The 15,950-nt window shown below is 44.8% G+C and overlaps 1 protein-coding gene across 6 annotated transcripts; it reads left to right on the forward strand.

The window, feature by feature from the left end:
• The first annotated feature begins 2,087 nt into the window (after positions 1-2,087).
• On the forward strand, positions 2,088-15,950 carry LOC106582878 (host cell factor 1). Of its 6 annotated transcripts, none has more exons than XM_014166459.2 (28): positions 2,088-2,251; positions 3,412-3,606; positions 4,348-4,496; positions 4,610-4,770; positions 4,912-5,120; positions 5,237-5,321; positions 5,468-5,574; positions 5,791-5,970; positions 6,290-6,526; positions 6,777-6,925; positions 7,030-7,209; positions 7,349-7,573; positions 7,973-8,080; positions 8,187-8,403; positions 8,491-8,621; positions 9,003-9,141; positions 9,276-9,487; positions 9,644-9,793; positions 9,884-10,643; positions 10,731-10,867; positions 11,100-11,361; positions 11,514-11,849; positions 11,953-12,041; positions 12,153-12,287; positions 12,369-12,554; positions 12,706-13,003; positions 13,128-13,191; positions 13,326-15,950. In XM_014166459.2, exons 2-28 carry the CDS (start codon positions 3,417-3,419, stop codon positions 13,363-13,365), a joined length of 5,136 nt encoding a protein of 1,711 aa, XP_014021934.1. In that variant the 5' UTR covers positions 2,088-2,251; positions 3,412-3,416; the 3' UTR covers positions 13,366-15,950. The 6 variants fall into 6 exon arrangements, with proteins under 6 accessions (XP_014021934.1, XP_014021931.1, XP_014021933.1 ...); XM_014166461.2 differs by having other exon boundaries at positions 2,089-2,251; positions 9,644-10,063; positions 10,211-10,643; XM_014166456.2 differs by having other exon boundaries at positions 9,644-10,643.

A 15,950-nucleotide genomic window follows, 5' to 3' on the forward strand; every position in this document is an offset into this window, starting at 1 on the left:
AAGGGCTTTTGAGTTTGTTGGCCAGGAGTACCATAACATTTTAGGACACAGCAATGTTCGCTGGATGTCCATGCTCCCTGCTCTAGAAAGAGTGCTGAAAATGTATGTGCCATTGAAATCCTTTTTTATTTCTGAAGACAAATGCCCTGTTGTCCTGTGAACAATGTTCGAAGATCCACTGACTGAACTTTGGCTGGCCTTTGTCCATGGAATCTTGACCATATTCAGTGACACAATCAAGATGCTTGGAGGCCAGGACCACTGTGCTGTGGAGTCCGCTGCAATTCTGAGAAACGGTGAGGCAAAATTGACTGCAAGACGTGATGACAACTTCATTCCAGTTTTGGTCAGAGGACTTTGAGAGAACTAGAGGACAATGGAGCCATGTCTAAAGAGAGCTTTCTCAAAACATCCCAATCATTCTTCACTATTGCTGTGAACTACTTGCAAGCATGGGGAAAGCACACAGATAATCTAAAAGATTTACATTGTCTCCTTTTAAAAAGGCAACCTCAGCGTGAAGAGATCCAGAAGACAGCAGGCACACTGCAGGAAAAATGCCCCAATGTGACCATCAATGAGGATGCATTGTGTGACGAGGTTACTGGTCTGCAAGAGTTCCTAAAGGGGGGATCGCTTGAAGAATGGAAAACATCTGAGACACCGCTTAGTCAGAGATGGAGCATGGTGGTTACCCACTTCAAAGAGAATGACATCCCACACACTAACCTGGCTAGATTAGCGTCTGTTGTCATGTGCTTACCTGGAAGTAATGCACCAGTCGAGAGAGTGTTCTCCCAAATGAATGATATATGGACAGCAGCAAGAAATAGGTTCACTGTTCCTTCCATCAAGGCCATGCTTATTGTGAAGACAAACTTCAACCTCCCCTGCCAGGAGTTCATGGAGAAGCTGGCCAAAGACAGAGTAATCCTGAAGAAAATACATTTTTCTGAGAAATATACAGATTAGGTTGGTATGAGTATATTATGTAGTTACCAATATCATCAGCATCGAATTTCACATATACTATTGTCTGTTTTTTAAATTTTGCTCATGTTCTCTTCTGCTCTTATTCTACCAGGACCACTGAATGGCAGTTCAGATCGGACAGTTCTGTCTTGTCTGTAATGTTTCTGTAATATAGTTGTTTTCTCTGTCTATCACAGTGTGCCTGTTAGACTAAATACATGAAACCGGAATTGTCCCCCATTTTTATTTCATAGATAATAACATTGGATATTTTAATGATATATTGACCGCCGAACTGGAAATGACCCCAGTTTTCATTTAAGAAATCTGGTCACCTTACCTTAGACCGCTGTGCCACTCGGGAGGCCTCAGCCGGTGTTTTCAAACGTAGTTAGCAATGAGAGAAAAAGTACTTTTCAGAATGAATGTTCAGTACCTTTAAGCCATTTGAAGCTAAAGAGTCATGTCCATTGACCAGTCTTGTGCTTTGGGTCTGGAATTTTCCCATGCAGCATGTGCCTGCAGTGCCTATCCCTGTTTTCCCCTCATATGTTACTTTGCATACAGACAAGAAATGTGAATTGCCTCTTTGCAATATTAAAGTGACTGTCTTCATATGGCTTACTGCGTACCTGTAGAGCAGGCTATTTACCTTGTTGATGCCTTCATTGCATACATTCAGATACGCCAAAACACTTGTAAATTCGGTACCCCACTGTCGCTTTATTGAAAGTGGGGGCGTGGCAATTTAGCAGTGGGTGTTGAATGGGACTGTAAAGTCCCCCAAAACAAAATGTTCATAATTCCAGTTTATTATGTGTTTTGTTATTTATGTAATTTAGATAACATAAATAGCACAACTCTTATATATGCTTAATCGTGTACTAAACTGAAATATGTGTGCATCGCCATCTTTATTAAGGGACAATGTAGCCCGTGCAAGTATGATAACTTCCAACGAACTAAATGAAATATTTGATGTCCAAATGTAAATGCCAATTTCAAAGATATTACACAAAATTGTGTAGGTTGTTTTGAAGTCAAAACGCACGTTTAGTTTAGTCCAATATGCATTAATTGATAGCGGTTCTATACCAGTCGCCATGTTTGTTTTGGGTGACGCCAAATTGCTGTTTTCCTCCCCTTTTGGTTGTCAAGAAGATGGCAGCTTCCAGGCAGGCATGAGAGGGAATACTTCTTCACAAATCGAATGAACTTGGGCTAGTGATTCATGAGTAGACACCCAAATCGTCTTATTGCAAATAGTACATCGAAAGAAGTAAGTAATATGTCTTATGGACGTCAGATTTTGTAAATATAGGTGTTTTGTTGTGGCGAACTGTACGGCCATTTTTCTTGAGGGAGCTTAAAAGTAGGCCGATTTTCGAAAAGATGGCTGATTCCAGAGACAGCATGATAAATAACAACACTTTATTTGAAATGTTACATATTGAATTACATTACACTGGCTATATAATGCATTTATATTTATCTAACTATTGTATGTAATTGGTAAATGACGCTGTGCTAATACGCCTACCATGCTAACATTGTGAGTTTGCTGGCTACGATAGTCTATTAGCTATAACTCTGTTAGTACATGCGCGGTTTTCTAATTGATGTGTTGTGAAAGTTTCAGATTTCACGTGGTATTGTGCATCTGAGAAATTACGTTCGATTCCACTTGAAAGATGTATACAATTGTAATGCAAAGCAGAAGCGGCGATAGATTGAATGAATGTGACAAATATGGCGACTCCCAGAGAAGCGTGAAAATAGCAATCCACAAACGGGTCTAATTGCAAATGCTTTGCGTGTATTATTAGTGGTGCACTTCATCCACATATTTCGTAATAGGATTGTAGTTGGATATGGCTAGTACACCTGCTTGTTGAAGCAGTAGGTTAAAGCTTAATTTAACACACGTATGTCTTTCATTTGTCTTCTCTTCCGCCATTTTTCAGACTGGCGGAGGTTTGTTTGGTTGTTATACAAGATGGCGGCTCCCATAGTGGCACTTTAAGGTTGTTTCAAAACTTTAACTGCAAGATGCAAACGTACAAAAAAAAATTAAGGACGCGCAATATAACTTTTAAGCATTGAGTTGTGATGTCGAATATATCTTTTATCATATCTTTAGAGTGAGTAGCTATTAGGTGTATCATAATTCATTATTATAAATACCGGCTTTTCCTTTTTGCGAAACGTCAGTAAAATGGCGACTTCCCTGGAGTTTACAATATTATTTTTTTCAAATGCACGCTATCAATGCATCGGGTTTGGGCCCAACATTCTATTGCCCCTGCAATTTTCACTCTGCACAATTTGTCATAGTTTTATCTTCACTTCGCAAGTATCAATAGACTTCATCAGAACTTGTCATCAATCTTGCTTTGGAGTTCTCATTTTTTGTTTAAACAACCCTTTTTTCCCCTGAAGAGGACATGACTGGTTCCATGGTGTCTGGGACCACTGGTTCAACTCTACAGCCACGATGGAAGCGGGTACTGGGATGGTCTGGCCCTGTCCCTCGGCCCAGACATGGTCACAGAGCCGTTGCTATAAAGGAATTGATGGTTGTTTTTGGAGGAGGAAATGAAGGAATTGTGGATGAGTTGCATGTCTACAACACAGGTAAGATAACTTCACCATGCAGCCGAATCTGCATATTGTCAACTCTCCATACACTAATTTATTTTATATTAGCAATTACTGTAGGAGATGCGTCATTCTACTATACTTTTTGGCTTCTAATCCAATGGACCCGCTTTATGGTGCATTTACCCGCTGTAGTCACGAATAGTAGTCTTTTGTGTAGTGTGCTGGATATCAGATTTAGAGAAATGTAGTCTGACATTACCTGACAAACTGTCGCCGCCTGGTGGCAAATAACTGAAAGCGCACAAATGAAAATGGCGCGCTAAAATAAAATGGACGACAGGAGCACTGTTTTGAACACTGTCAATTATTGGATGCACTCAATTTCTGTTCACTTTACTGTACTGATATTGTCCCGAGTAACATGTAGTTTTTTCAACATTTTAGTCCTAAGAAAGACTTATGTAGTCAACATGCACAGTTATAAGTGTTAAATTATTATTATGTTTTTATGAGAGCGCAATGATGTTAGTTTAAATTTCAGTTGACGTTTTTAAACTTTGGGTTATGCAGATATAAGTACATTGCATAGAACATACACTTCTAATGTGACACTTTCAAACAAGAAGATGCAGGCTACATTTGTCAGAGATGCTTGGAACATGCTCGAGTAAATATTTACTCGAGTATTTGCTTCACATAGGCCTACCTAGCACTTGACCACCCAACAATGTCTACCTGTCTATACACAGACTAACCTCTATTTATTTAATCTAGCAACAAACCAATGGTTTATCCCTGCGGTTCGTGGTGATATTCCCCCTGGATGTGCTGCATACGGTTTTGTTTGTGATGGCACCCGGCTTCTGGTTTTTGGTGGAATGGTGGAATATGGAAAATACAGCAATGATCTCTATGAGCTACAGGTAATGGAATGCTTCACCACATTCTTGTTATAAACATTGGTAGAGCTAAAGCCAGGGGTAAAATGGCTGTCTTTAAGTACTTATAAATAGATTATGCCTTTTTTTTCCTTCAGGCCAGCAGATGGGAATGGAAAAAGTTGAAAGCTAAGACTCCCAAAAATGGCCCACCTCCCTGTCCTCGACTTGGCCACAGTTTCTCGCTGGTGGGTAACAAGTGCTACTTGTTTGGAGGACTGGCTAATGACAGCGAGGACCCCAAAAACAACATCCCCAGGTACAGATGCCTTAAGAAGGAGTTGTGAAATGTGACCAGTGGGGTAACGGGTTAAATGATGCTGTGGAATGGAAGCAAATCGGTAGTTTGTAGTAAGCAATTAGAAATACTTTCTGACTGAAATCTCTATTTTGTAACTAGATACCTGAATGATCTGTACACCCTGGAGCTTCGTGCTGGCTCCAGTGTTGTGGGCTGGGATATACCAATTACTTACGGTGTTTTGCCGCCTCCTCGCGAGAGCCACACTGCCGTAGTATACACAGAAAAGGACAGCAAGAAATCTCGCCTGATCATCTATGGAGGGATGAGTGGCTGTCGTCTGGGAGATCTATGGACCCTTGACATCGGTAGGCTCCTGAGTTAACAGTATTACCATATCATTGTATTTAATCACTCTTTGTCTCTTATTCGCATAAATCAGTCTAGTCGGTGTATTATCTAAATTATCTTGCTCTGTCTGCAGACACCCTGACCTGGACTAAGCCATCAGTGAATGGCACAGCACCTCTGCCCAGGAGTCTTCACTCTGCCACCACCATCACAAACAAGTGAGATCTCCCTGAATACCTGTTGAAGTTATAAAAGTGATATTATGATCATTTAGATCTCTGGAATAACAATCGGTTAAATCTCTCAGCAGTAGCCTATTTATGATGACTGCTTGATTCTCATTTCTTTGTCTACCTCATTGTAGGATGTTTGTGTTTGGGGGATGGGTTCCCCTGGTTATGGATGATGTGAAGGTGGCCACACATGAGAAGGAATGGAAGTGCACAAACACACTGGCCTGCCTAAATCTCGGTTCGTCTCTCCGTTTTCAGTTATTGGTGCTACTACTTGCATTAAACCTTACACGCTGATTGTTTCTCTAGATCTGATTTGTGTATTATGAATTGATCGACTCCAACAAACTCAGTCTGAGTGAACATTCATTGGTAAATGGCAGTGTCACCTGGTGGTCAAGTTATATTACTGTCAAAAAATAAAATGTGAAACTCATGTTTCTTTTTACCCCAGACTCCATGGCCTGGGAATCAGTGGTGATGGATACTCTGGAGGACAATATCCCAAGGGCTCGGGCAGGACATTGCTCTGTGGCCATCAACTCTAGGTTGTATGTCTGGAGTGGCCGTGACGGTTACCGTAAAGCGTGGAACAACCAAGTCTGCTGTAAAGACCTCTGGTACCTTGAAACAGGTGAGTCAACTCGTAGTCTCCTCTGTGGCTCAGTTGGTAGAGCATGGTGTTTGCAACGCCAGGGTTGTGGGTTCGATTCCCACGGGGGACCAGTACGGGACATTTTTTTTTTTTTTTTTTATGTATGCATTCACTACTGTAAGTCGCTCTGGATAAGAGCGTCTGCTAAATGACAAAAAATGTAAATGTAACTCCTATTTTCTCATTTACTCTGGTAAAGCAAGCCCACAGTATTTGCTCAACTGTGCTCTTGGCGAGGCTTACTCTGCTTCTGTTGATTGCTTATAAGAAATGTGACCATTTTATGTTTTGGTTACAGAGAGGCCACACGCTCCCTCGAGAGTGCAGCTAGTCCGTGCCAACACCAACTCCCTGGAGGTAAGCTGGGGCGCTGTGTCCACCGCAGACACCTACCTGCTGCAGCTACAAAAGTACGACATTCCAGCCGCCACTGCTGTGACCTCGCCGGCCCTCAATGCCGCCACCTCTCTGCAAGGGAACTTGCCTAAGAGCCCAGCCACAGCTGCTCCCTCTGCTCAGAACCTACCACACACAGGTATCACTATTGTACTATCCTTCCCAACATGCCCAGAAGCCCGCTGGCTGCCTCCACAGCTCGTGGGCCAGGTAAAACCATGGATGTCCTACTTGTTCAGGTTGTTTGTACCATTTTATGGACTATTGTCACAGTTTTCATTGTTCATTTTTACAGCCCATTGTATTTCGATAACCGCATACCAAATGGTATGTAAAAAGCAGACCTCAACAGCTCTATATACTGAGCAGATTTTCTGTTGTTTTGACAGCTATCTTGAAGGTGGCAGCGCCTCCATCTGGCACGGGTACCTCCCTTGTCACTGTGCGACCAAACCAGGCTGGGAAATCCCCTGTCACTGTGACATCACTTCTTCCAGGAGTTCGCATGGTTGTTCCTGCCCAGACCGCCCAAGGAACAGTATGGACAATTGTGAAATGGTTTTGTTATTCAAGGGTAAAAAGTTGTTTCTAGAGTAATGCCAAGAGTATTGCCTCACTCAGGACTGTTTGTTTTCCTTTTAGCCAGTCGGCAACAGCCCTCAGATGAGTGGCATGGCAGCTTTGGCTGCAGCTGCAGCAGCCACACAGAAGATCCCACCCTCTTCAAGCACTGTACTCAACATTCCAGCAGGTGCCACCCTTGTCAAAACCATGGCTGTCTCCCCTGGCTCCACCACAGTCAAAATGGCATCTCCTCTCATGGTAAGACCCATCAAATATCAGTCTGTAAAAAAAAAAAAATGAAACTCAATGGCAGAATGTATGGGTTTGTCAGGTAGCCTCTGTCATGACCCAGTTTAGAATTTACACCCTTAACACATTTTGTATTTTCTGCTTCCAGGTTAGTAACCCAGCCACTCGCATGCTGAAGACAGCTGCAGCTCAGGTGGGCACAGCGACCGTATCGTCACCCAACTCGCCCAACAGACCCATCATCACTGTGCACAAGTCGGGCACGGTTACCGTAGCCCAGCAACACCAGGTGGTTACCACCATGGTGGGAGGAGTCACCAAGACCATCACCCTGGTCAAGAGCCCCCTCACAATGGGAGGCAGCGGCACTTTGGTGAGAGAACTAGACGGTCTTACAGGACACGGAGGGGAGGGAATACAGGCAGAAGGTTGTGAGAAATGTCTCTCCTTATACAAGATCCCACTTAAGAATTTGACATGCATGCTGTGAACTGAGAAATAGTTTTACACTTTGGCTAGTTTTTTGTTGTTGTTGTCCGACACCCGTATCAGATGAATCTTATATGGCCTAGGCATGAACCCGTGGTAGAAGATGTGGCTGTGGAAACCTCCAAGATATGGAACAGCTTGAGTTCATAGATCTGCATGACTGTCAGGGTCTGTTAGATTGGCTGTACTCACAGTTCAGTTGTCCACTAGACACTGATCTCCTGACGCCAAATACTGTGACGTTTTCTGGTGACTCATAAATTGAGTCTCTCTCCTATGTCAGCAGATCTCCAACCTTGGCAAGATGATGTCTGTGGTACAAACCAAGCCAGTGCAGACATCAGCTGTTACAGGCCAGGCTTCCACTAACCCTCTCACACAGCTCATACAGGTCAGCTATCTTCATGAGAGCAGGAAAAGGAGGAAGATAAAACTCCATGGACAGGCTCAGTCTGCTTTCAGTTGATCATGTTCATAATCCACTGTGTCTCCCGTAGACTAAGGGTTCTCTCCCTGCCGGCACCATACTGAAGCTGGTGACCTCAGCGGATGGCAAGCCCACCACCATCATCACCACGTCCCAGGCGGGAGGAACAGGGAACAAACCCACCATCCTGAACATCAGCGGCATGTCGCCCACCACAACCAAACAGGGCACCACCATCATCAAGACCATCCCTATGTCTGCTATTATGACCCAGCCTGGAGCCACAGGTCAGAACCCACTGGCTTCATGTTTCAGGGACAATTCAGCACAATACAAGAGGACCATATGCTGACAGTTTGTTTTGTTGCTAACAGTGACCAGCAGCACAGGGAAGACGCCCTATACTATCATCACCACCAAGATGATGACCACTGGCACTCCAGGCAAAATCATCACCACCATGCCCAAGCTTGGCACTGCAACTGGCCAGCAAGGGCTGACACAGGTACCTCACAGAAATGATGACCCTTACAACCTCTTGTAGAATATGCCTATATGATATGTTTATGCATAATATTTATAGGCTATGTGAAACAATTTGAGATGTTTCAGTTTTGACATTGGTGCCTTTTTTTAGCTTTTAAATGTCACATGGCATTTTATATTTAGTTACATTTGATAAATATCATACGGCGAAGTACAGCAGTGTTTGGAGCAGTTGAAATGCATGCATACCTCTGGGGACTATATTTGAATCTTCTCTTCTGATTAGTGCTACTAATACTGTACATTTGGCTGTATCAAATGTCTTGCCCCAGTGGATGAGTGTAATAGTGCCCCCTAGCCTCTCAATTTTATTATTTTACCTCCCCCTTGGTTTTTGTAGGTGGTTTTGAAGGGAGCTCCTGGCCAACCTGGCACCATTCTGCGCACTGTACCCATGGGTGGAGTCCGACTCGTCACCCCGGTCACAATGTCTTCTGTCAAGCCCAATGTAACTACACTGGTCGTCAAGGGAACAACTGGTATGGATAACATTTTCATAATTACAAACAGGTGCTGTCTGTTCAGTTCATAAGTATGCGGTTACATTTCCTTTTTCAAGCATAGTTCCAGCTGTCTCCCCCTTGTTGAGTTAGTGCTTTGTTCGTTCCCCTAGGTGTCACCACCCTGGGGACTGTCACAGGGACAGTCTCCTCCAGTCTGGCAGGGAGCTTTGTAGCCAGTGCCAATGCCTCTCTGGCAACTCCAATCACCACCCTGGGCACCATTGCCACCCTGTCCAGTCAAGTTATCAACCCCACTGCCATCACTGTGTCAGCAGCCCAGACCAGTCTGACCACAGCTACTACCCTTTCCACTTCCACCATGGTAAGCCGACTGTGCTATTCTTAATACAGATATCTAGCTATAGCTCCGATTATGTTCTTGATAATTGGAACATGAACTGTCATGCTGCACAATGTGGAGAGCTTTTTGATTGGGTTTTCTCCGTCATAATCAATACCTGATGTGCTCTCATTGCAGTCGGCAAACCAGCCAACCCAGGTGACTCTCATCACCACCCCCAGCGGGGTTGAGGCCCAGCCAGTGCAGGACTTGCCTGTGTCCTTCCTGGCCTCCCCCACCTCTGAGCAGCCCTCTTCTACTGAGGTTGGCGATGGCACTGTCACCATGGTCTGCTCCAACCCCCCCTGTGAGACCCACGAGACGGGCACCACCAACACCGCAACCACAGCCTCCTCCGATATAGGTGGGGTGCAGAGGGTCTGCTCCAACCCCCCCTGTGAGACCCACGAGACGGGCACCACCAACACCGCAACCACAGCCTCCTCCGATATAGGTGGGGTGCAGAGGGTCTGCTCCAACCCCCCCTGTGAGACCCACGAGACGGGCACCACCAACACCGCAACGACCGCCTCCACCGACATGGGCGGGGCAATGAGGGTGTGTACAAGCCCTCCATCAGAGACCCACGAGACGGGCACCACTAACACCTCAACCATCGCCCACACCATCATGGGGTCTAACCAACTGGGCACTGTCCAGAGTAGCTCATCCTCTCACCCCCCATCTCTGTCCTCTCCCCCTCAGACGACCACCTCTTCTTCCCCCGGAACCGCCACAGGCAAACAGGGACCAGAGAACCTGAGCACCGGCACCACATTCACCCCCACCACGGCATGCTCCAACATGGGCTCAGCCCAGACCGGAACTGTGCAGAGTCCAAAGCCAGCCATGGGCTCTACGGTGTGCTTAAACCCACCCTGCGAGACACATGAAACAGGCACAACCAACACTGCCACTCAGTCCTTGTCCAGCATGGGTAATGGGCAGACTGGCACTGTGCAGAGGGTGTGCTCAAACCCACCCTGCGAGACCCACGAAACTGGGACCACCAACACCCCGTCCCAGGCCAACTCAAACATGGCCGGGAACCAGACTGGCACTGTGCAGAGGGTGTGTTCCAACCCCCCCTGTGAAACCCACGAGACTGGCACCACCAACACGGCAACTACTGCCACAGGTATACTGTTAGAATAGATACTTGTTGTTTTTAATGGGTTTTATTTGAATGTTTAGGGCTATATTTCATGCCATGTGTGTCCTACAGCAGATGGAGCAGACAGTGCCACCAGCAGTACAGAGACTCCTTCCACCACTGCATCAGAAACAACCCCAGCCACCATCCAGAGCAGAGCCATCACTACTGTGACCCAGTCCACACCAGCCCCGGGGCCCTCAGTACCTGTAAAGAAACACCTAACTGAACTAACAATGCTTTGCCAGTCTATACTCTACTGATAGCATAACAATTGTGGAATTGCTAGTGTAAGAGTTTAGTTCAAAATTACTCACTGGCATGGTTAGGCAAATTATCAGCAACTAATGCCCAAAATCAATAGAATGTATGGAAATAATTAATTAATCTTGTCCATTTTGAGAATTTGCACTCATTAATTTTTACCCTTTTTATCTCCAGTCCATTTTGTCGATCACTGAGGGTGCAGCAGGTTCCACAGAAGAGCCCATGCAGACAGACACGGCCACGGAGGGGGGAGAGACGGCTATGGAGACTGGGCTGTCCCCAGAGCTGTCAGAGGGACAGATGGGGACAGGTCTGTCTGCAGAGGAGCTGGCTGTGACCGCAGCTGCGGAGGCAGCGGCGCAGGCTGCTGCCACAGAGGAGGCCCAGGCCCTGGCCATTCAGGCAGTCCTCCAGGCAGCACAGCAGGCAGTCATGAGTAAGTATGGCCCTCAGATTGGCAGTGTATTACCAGGCAATTGTTGGTAGATGATAATGGATTCATCTCAAATTACTTTAAATGTGTGTGAAGACAACCGCTCCCCAACTGCAACAATCTCACAATCAAACTGCGTTCCCCTGCATGCATAGACGAGGGTGATTCTGGCTCGACCGGACAGCAGGCCATCACACTCCCCATCGTCCTGACCCAGCAGGAGTTGGCAGCCTTGGTCCAGCAGCAGCACCAGCTCCAGGAAGCTCAGGCCCAGGCTCAGGCCCAGGCTCAGGCCCAGGCTCAGGCCCAGGCTCAGGCCCAGGCTCAGGCCCAGGCTCAGCAGCAAGGAAACGCCCAGGCCCTACCCACTGAGGGCCTTGCCCCCGCAGACAGCCTCAACGACCCTGCGTCTGAGAGCAACGGGCACCCCGAGATGGCTGCAGCTGTCTCCAGCGCTGTGGCGTCACTGCTGCCGCGCACATCCACTGAGAGTAAGTATTTCTTTAAATTCTCTTTTAGGAGTATAATTCTTTATTCTTACTAATAGTGTTTCTCCGGGTCTTAAATGGACTTCTCCCTCTTGTCCCCTTGCAGCCCTGGCCCCCTCAAGCACATTTGCTGTTGCCAGTCCAGCCAAGCTGCAAGCTGCTGTAGCAGAGGTGGCCAATGGCATTGAGGGTGGGGTGAGTACCCATAATGTCCTGCTTGTATCCTGCCTGTTTGATCAGAATTTGAAAGCATGTTGTGCCATTCAACATTCCTCTAACTTCCTTTTATGTCGCGGTCATATACAGAAGCTAAACCCTCAACCAGCCCCTATCAAGACTCTTGTAAAAAAAGAGAACCAGTGGTTTGATGTTGGCATTGTCAAGGTGACAAACATGGTGGTTACGCACTTCTTCATCCCAGAGGACGATTCTCAAGTAGAGGTAAGCCTCAAAGCTGGATTCATGCCTTTGATGGCTTCGAGATCAGAGTTCAGTGCAGCACTAACGATGTGTGTGTTGTAGGATGACTCGGGTGCCATCCCAGACTATAACCAGATGAAGAAAATGGAGCTGCAACCTGGCACAGCCTACAAGTTCCGTGTCGCTGGCATCAACGCTTGTGGTCGTGGTTCCTTCTCAGAGATATCTGCTTTTAAGACCTGTTTACCAGGCTTCCCTGGAGCACCTTGTGCCATCAAAATCAGCAAGGTAAAACTGCCAACTATTCACGGAACAATTACTGTTTTAGGGCACCCTTGACAAATAATCAGAGGTTGCAGTTTTTCTAGTCTTGATGGAATGTGGATTGTTTTTCTGCTGCTTTTGCGTTAAAACAACGGTTCCATCTTTTCCCTCTCAGAGCCCAGATGGTGCCCACCTCACCTGGGAGCCTCCCTCGGTGACATCAGGGAAGATCATTGAGTACTCTGTGTACCTGGCCATCCAGAGCACCCAGACAGCTGAGCCCAAGGCCTCCACCCCAGCCCAGCTGGCCTTCATGCGGGTGTACTGTGGGCCCAACCCCTCCTGCTTGGTGCAGTCCTCCAGCCTCTCCAATGCCCACATAGACTACACCACCAAGCCCGCCATCATCTTCCGCATAGCTGCGCGCAACGAGAAGGGCTACGGCCCTGCCACACAAGTCAGATGGCTGCAAGGTGGGTAAACTTTCATTTAAATTCTGCTGTTGAGCAAAATGGAGCAGCGTCTCTATAATTACGGTTGTACTTGTTTTTAAGTGTTTAAATATGGTTTCGCTTCAATGGATTTCCCCCTTTTTAGAGTCCAGCAAAGATGGAACCTTGGCAAAACCTGCCCCAAAAAGACCAGTTTCCTCGCCTGATACGTAAGTACCTGGTTCCATCTAATCTAGCCTACATTCCACACACATTATCAACACTAACTGGTTGTGGATGAATATTTCCTCAACAATGGCAAATTACCTTAAATAAATGTTTTGCTTTCTGTCTGCCCCTGCAGTAAGGCTGCTGGTCAAAAGAAGGCAAGAACAGACCAGTGAGATCGCACAGATGACACCCCCCCGCTGTCCTTTTTGACCAGGAAGACTGATCCCTCCATCCTCATCCTGACTTCACCCCATCCTCAAGTTAACCTACATCCAGCCAGCAACATAAACAAAATGGCAGCAGAAACCCTAGATGGAAGTCAATAAGAGATATGGTTCTGTAGGCAAGACCCCTTTTTCTATTTGTCCCACTATTTCTAGAGCAACACAAATTTAAAAAAGCACATTATAGCTTTTACTTCATAACTTTTTTTTCTCTCTCTCTAGCTACTTTTATTATACTTTTTTTTTGGCTACTTTCAGTAGTTGAGTAATTGTAGAGAAACATTTACAGCTTCACAAGCTGTGAGCCAGCCTAAACTTAATGTTATTTTTTTGATGGGGGGGGGGTGTAAAGAGAGACTTCATGAGCTGATGTACAGTTTGAGGATGTGCTGAACAGGAGGCAGTGGTGGTGTTAGTTTAGATGGGAGGAATTATCAAAATGGGAAAACAAACAAAAGAGGTTATTTTTCCCTCAAGGAGAAATGTGCTTAATTTAAGAAATCAATCGATTCAGATATCATACTGGACTCCAGTCTCCTAGTAATCTCATCAGTGTGCTTTTCCCCTGAGATGAGAACTGAGGGCTGATGCTATGAAGAGGACAACGAATCGAATGACGAAGGAAAACATTTGTAGTGAGAGACCGACTTTTCTAGGACTGAAACTTGCAGCATACACACATCTTGCAAAAATCTTCCCCAGAAATTAGCAAGCACTGATGCAGAAGATATTTGTGTAGTTTATTTTTGTATTTTTTTAAGCTTTTCCTTGTCACTGTGCATTTTTAAAACGTCAACTACTTTTTTCGTTTTGTTTACTATTGTTTGTCTCCATTGTTTTCATGTGTTGGTGGGAAGACGGGTGGCAGTGCTGAAGTAGCCACTATATTTTTAAATCCTGGTTCGATCAGTTGTATGTTGTATCAGGGGGTATGAAAAAGAAAGACTTTTGTATTTGTTTTGACTAGGACCCCAGATGTAATAGGACTGAAGGGAATTTGAAACAGACCCAGGGAGAGGAGTGCTTTTACTTTGTTTACTACATCTTTCAATGCTTGTATCACTGTGTGTATGCCAAACATGGAAAATGAATGAAGAAAAATCTGATCAGTTGTCATATTCCTTCCCTCTTTCCCCGCACATTTATTTTAGAACATGTACCCCTAACTGGCGGCCCACGTTTAGCCCCCCCCCCCCCCCAAAAAGAGTATATTTTTGTTGTTGGACATAACACTGTAAAAACATCAGGAAATCAGCTCCAAGTGATTTTTTTTCATTTAGGAAATCTGTTCCTAAGTATTTCCATGCATAATAGAGATGTGATTGTATACACATGTAAGCAAGGTTTGAAATGGTTGTTTTAGTCATATCTGGTTGGGCTTCTTTCGGTCAATTTGCAGTCTACACATTTTTTTTGTAATTATATTCAAGAAAAAATCAGCCTGCGGCTTAATTGAGTTGGTGATCCCTGTGTTAGACAGAAATGATAGTGGTAGATTTTCTTTCCTTATACTGTTAGGGACCACCAAATCCAATTTACATTTTTTTTTAGGCTCTTATTTTAACAACTATAGAGGTGAGGTGTGCAAGTTAATTGTGAAAAGTATACCTTTAAATTGGGATGTCTTGGTGGGAAGGAAGAAGCATAGCCAGAGTTTGGACTCGCTTGTAAATTAGTTCTTCCAGAGCAAGAATAAAATAACATCTTGGCATTTTTATATAATTACCTGTACCAAAATGTTTTTACATGTTGGTCATCTCTCAATTGCCTTTTTGTTTCTTGACTTGTAAAAAAAACTGTCTCCCTGATTCAATTGCTATGACTTGCATTTATTAAACAGATTTGTAAGTTGGAAACACAGCAAGGTTCATTACCGAAACATTTGTCTTCAGGATAAATCACACAGAGTTTTATAAAGAGGGAAATCTTGGAGTGGACATGACTGTATTCAGTAGTTGGTGAAATAAAGAGTTTTCAGAATGGAAATGACCAGAGAAGAAGTGAAGTCAAGGGAGAATGTGTTACCTCTTGAGATTGTAGTACTTGCACCTTGGTTTAATTTCTTCTCTGGGCATCACCTTAGTCTCCAGATTATCCTGATTAATTTCTATATTGAAACCCCTGTTTCATATACATCCATGATTTTGTACGTGTCAGTGTCTGTTGAGCAAAACTAGACATATGCATGCAGCCAGTGTATTTTAGTAGTAATGCCTTAAGTTTGACCATAAGCTGAAGGATCTAAAAAAATATCTAATAAACATTTAATGACTTTGTTCCTTTCCATGTGGTATACAAATGTGTCCTTTTCTTCCACAGTACCTTTACCGGGTCACTATTTTTGCACAGTGCTGAGGTCTTTCAGAACTTTACCTCCCACACTGGGGCAGGTGCTGGTCTTAGCACTGACACTTGTGAGTTTCTTCCGGCTGTTTGCAGGTTATCTGGAATTGTCCTGTATTTTCCAATGTGTGTTTTTTGTACTGTAGGGAGTAATGTATCTTTTAACATCAAAATAAACATGTTAAACATCA

The sequence above is a fragment of the Salmo salar genome, chromosome ssa22, assembly GCF_905237065.1.
Source record: "Salmo salar chromosome ssa22, Ssal_v3.1, whole genome shotgun sequence".
NCBI lineage: Eukaryota > Metazoa > Chordata > Actinopteri > Salmoniformes > Salmonidae > Salmo > Salmo salar.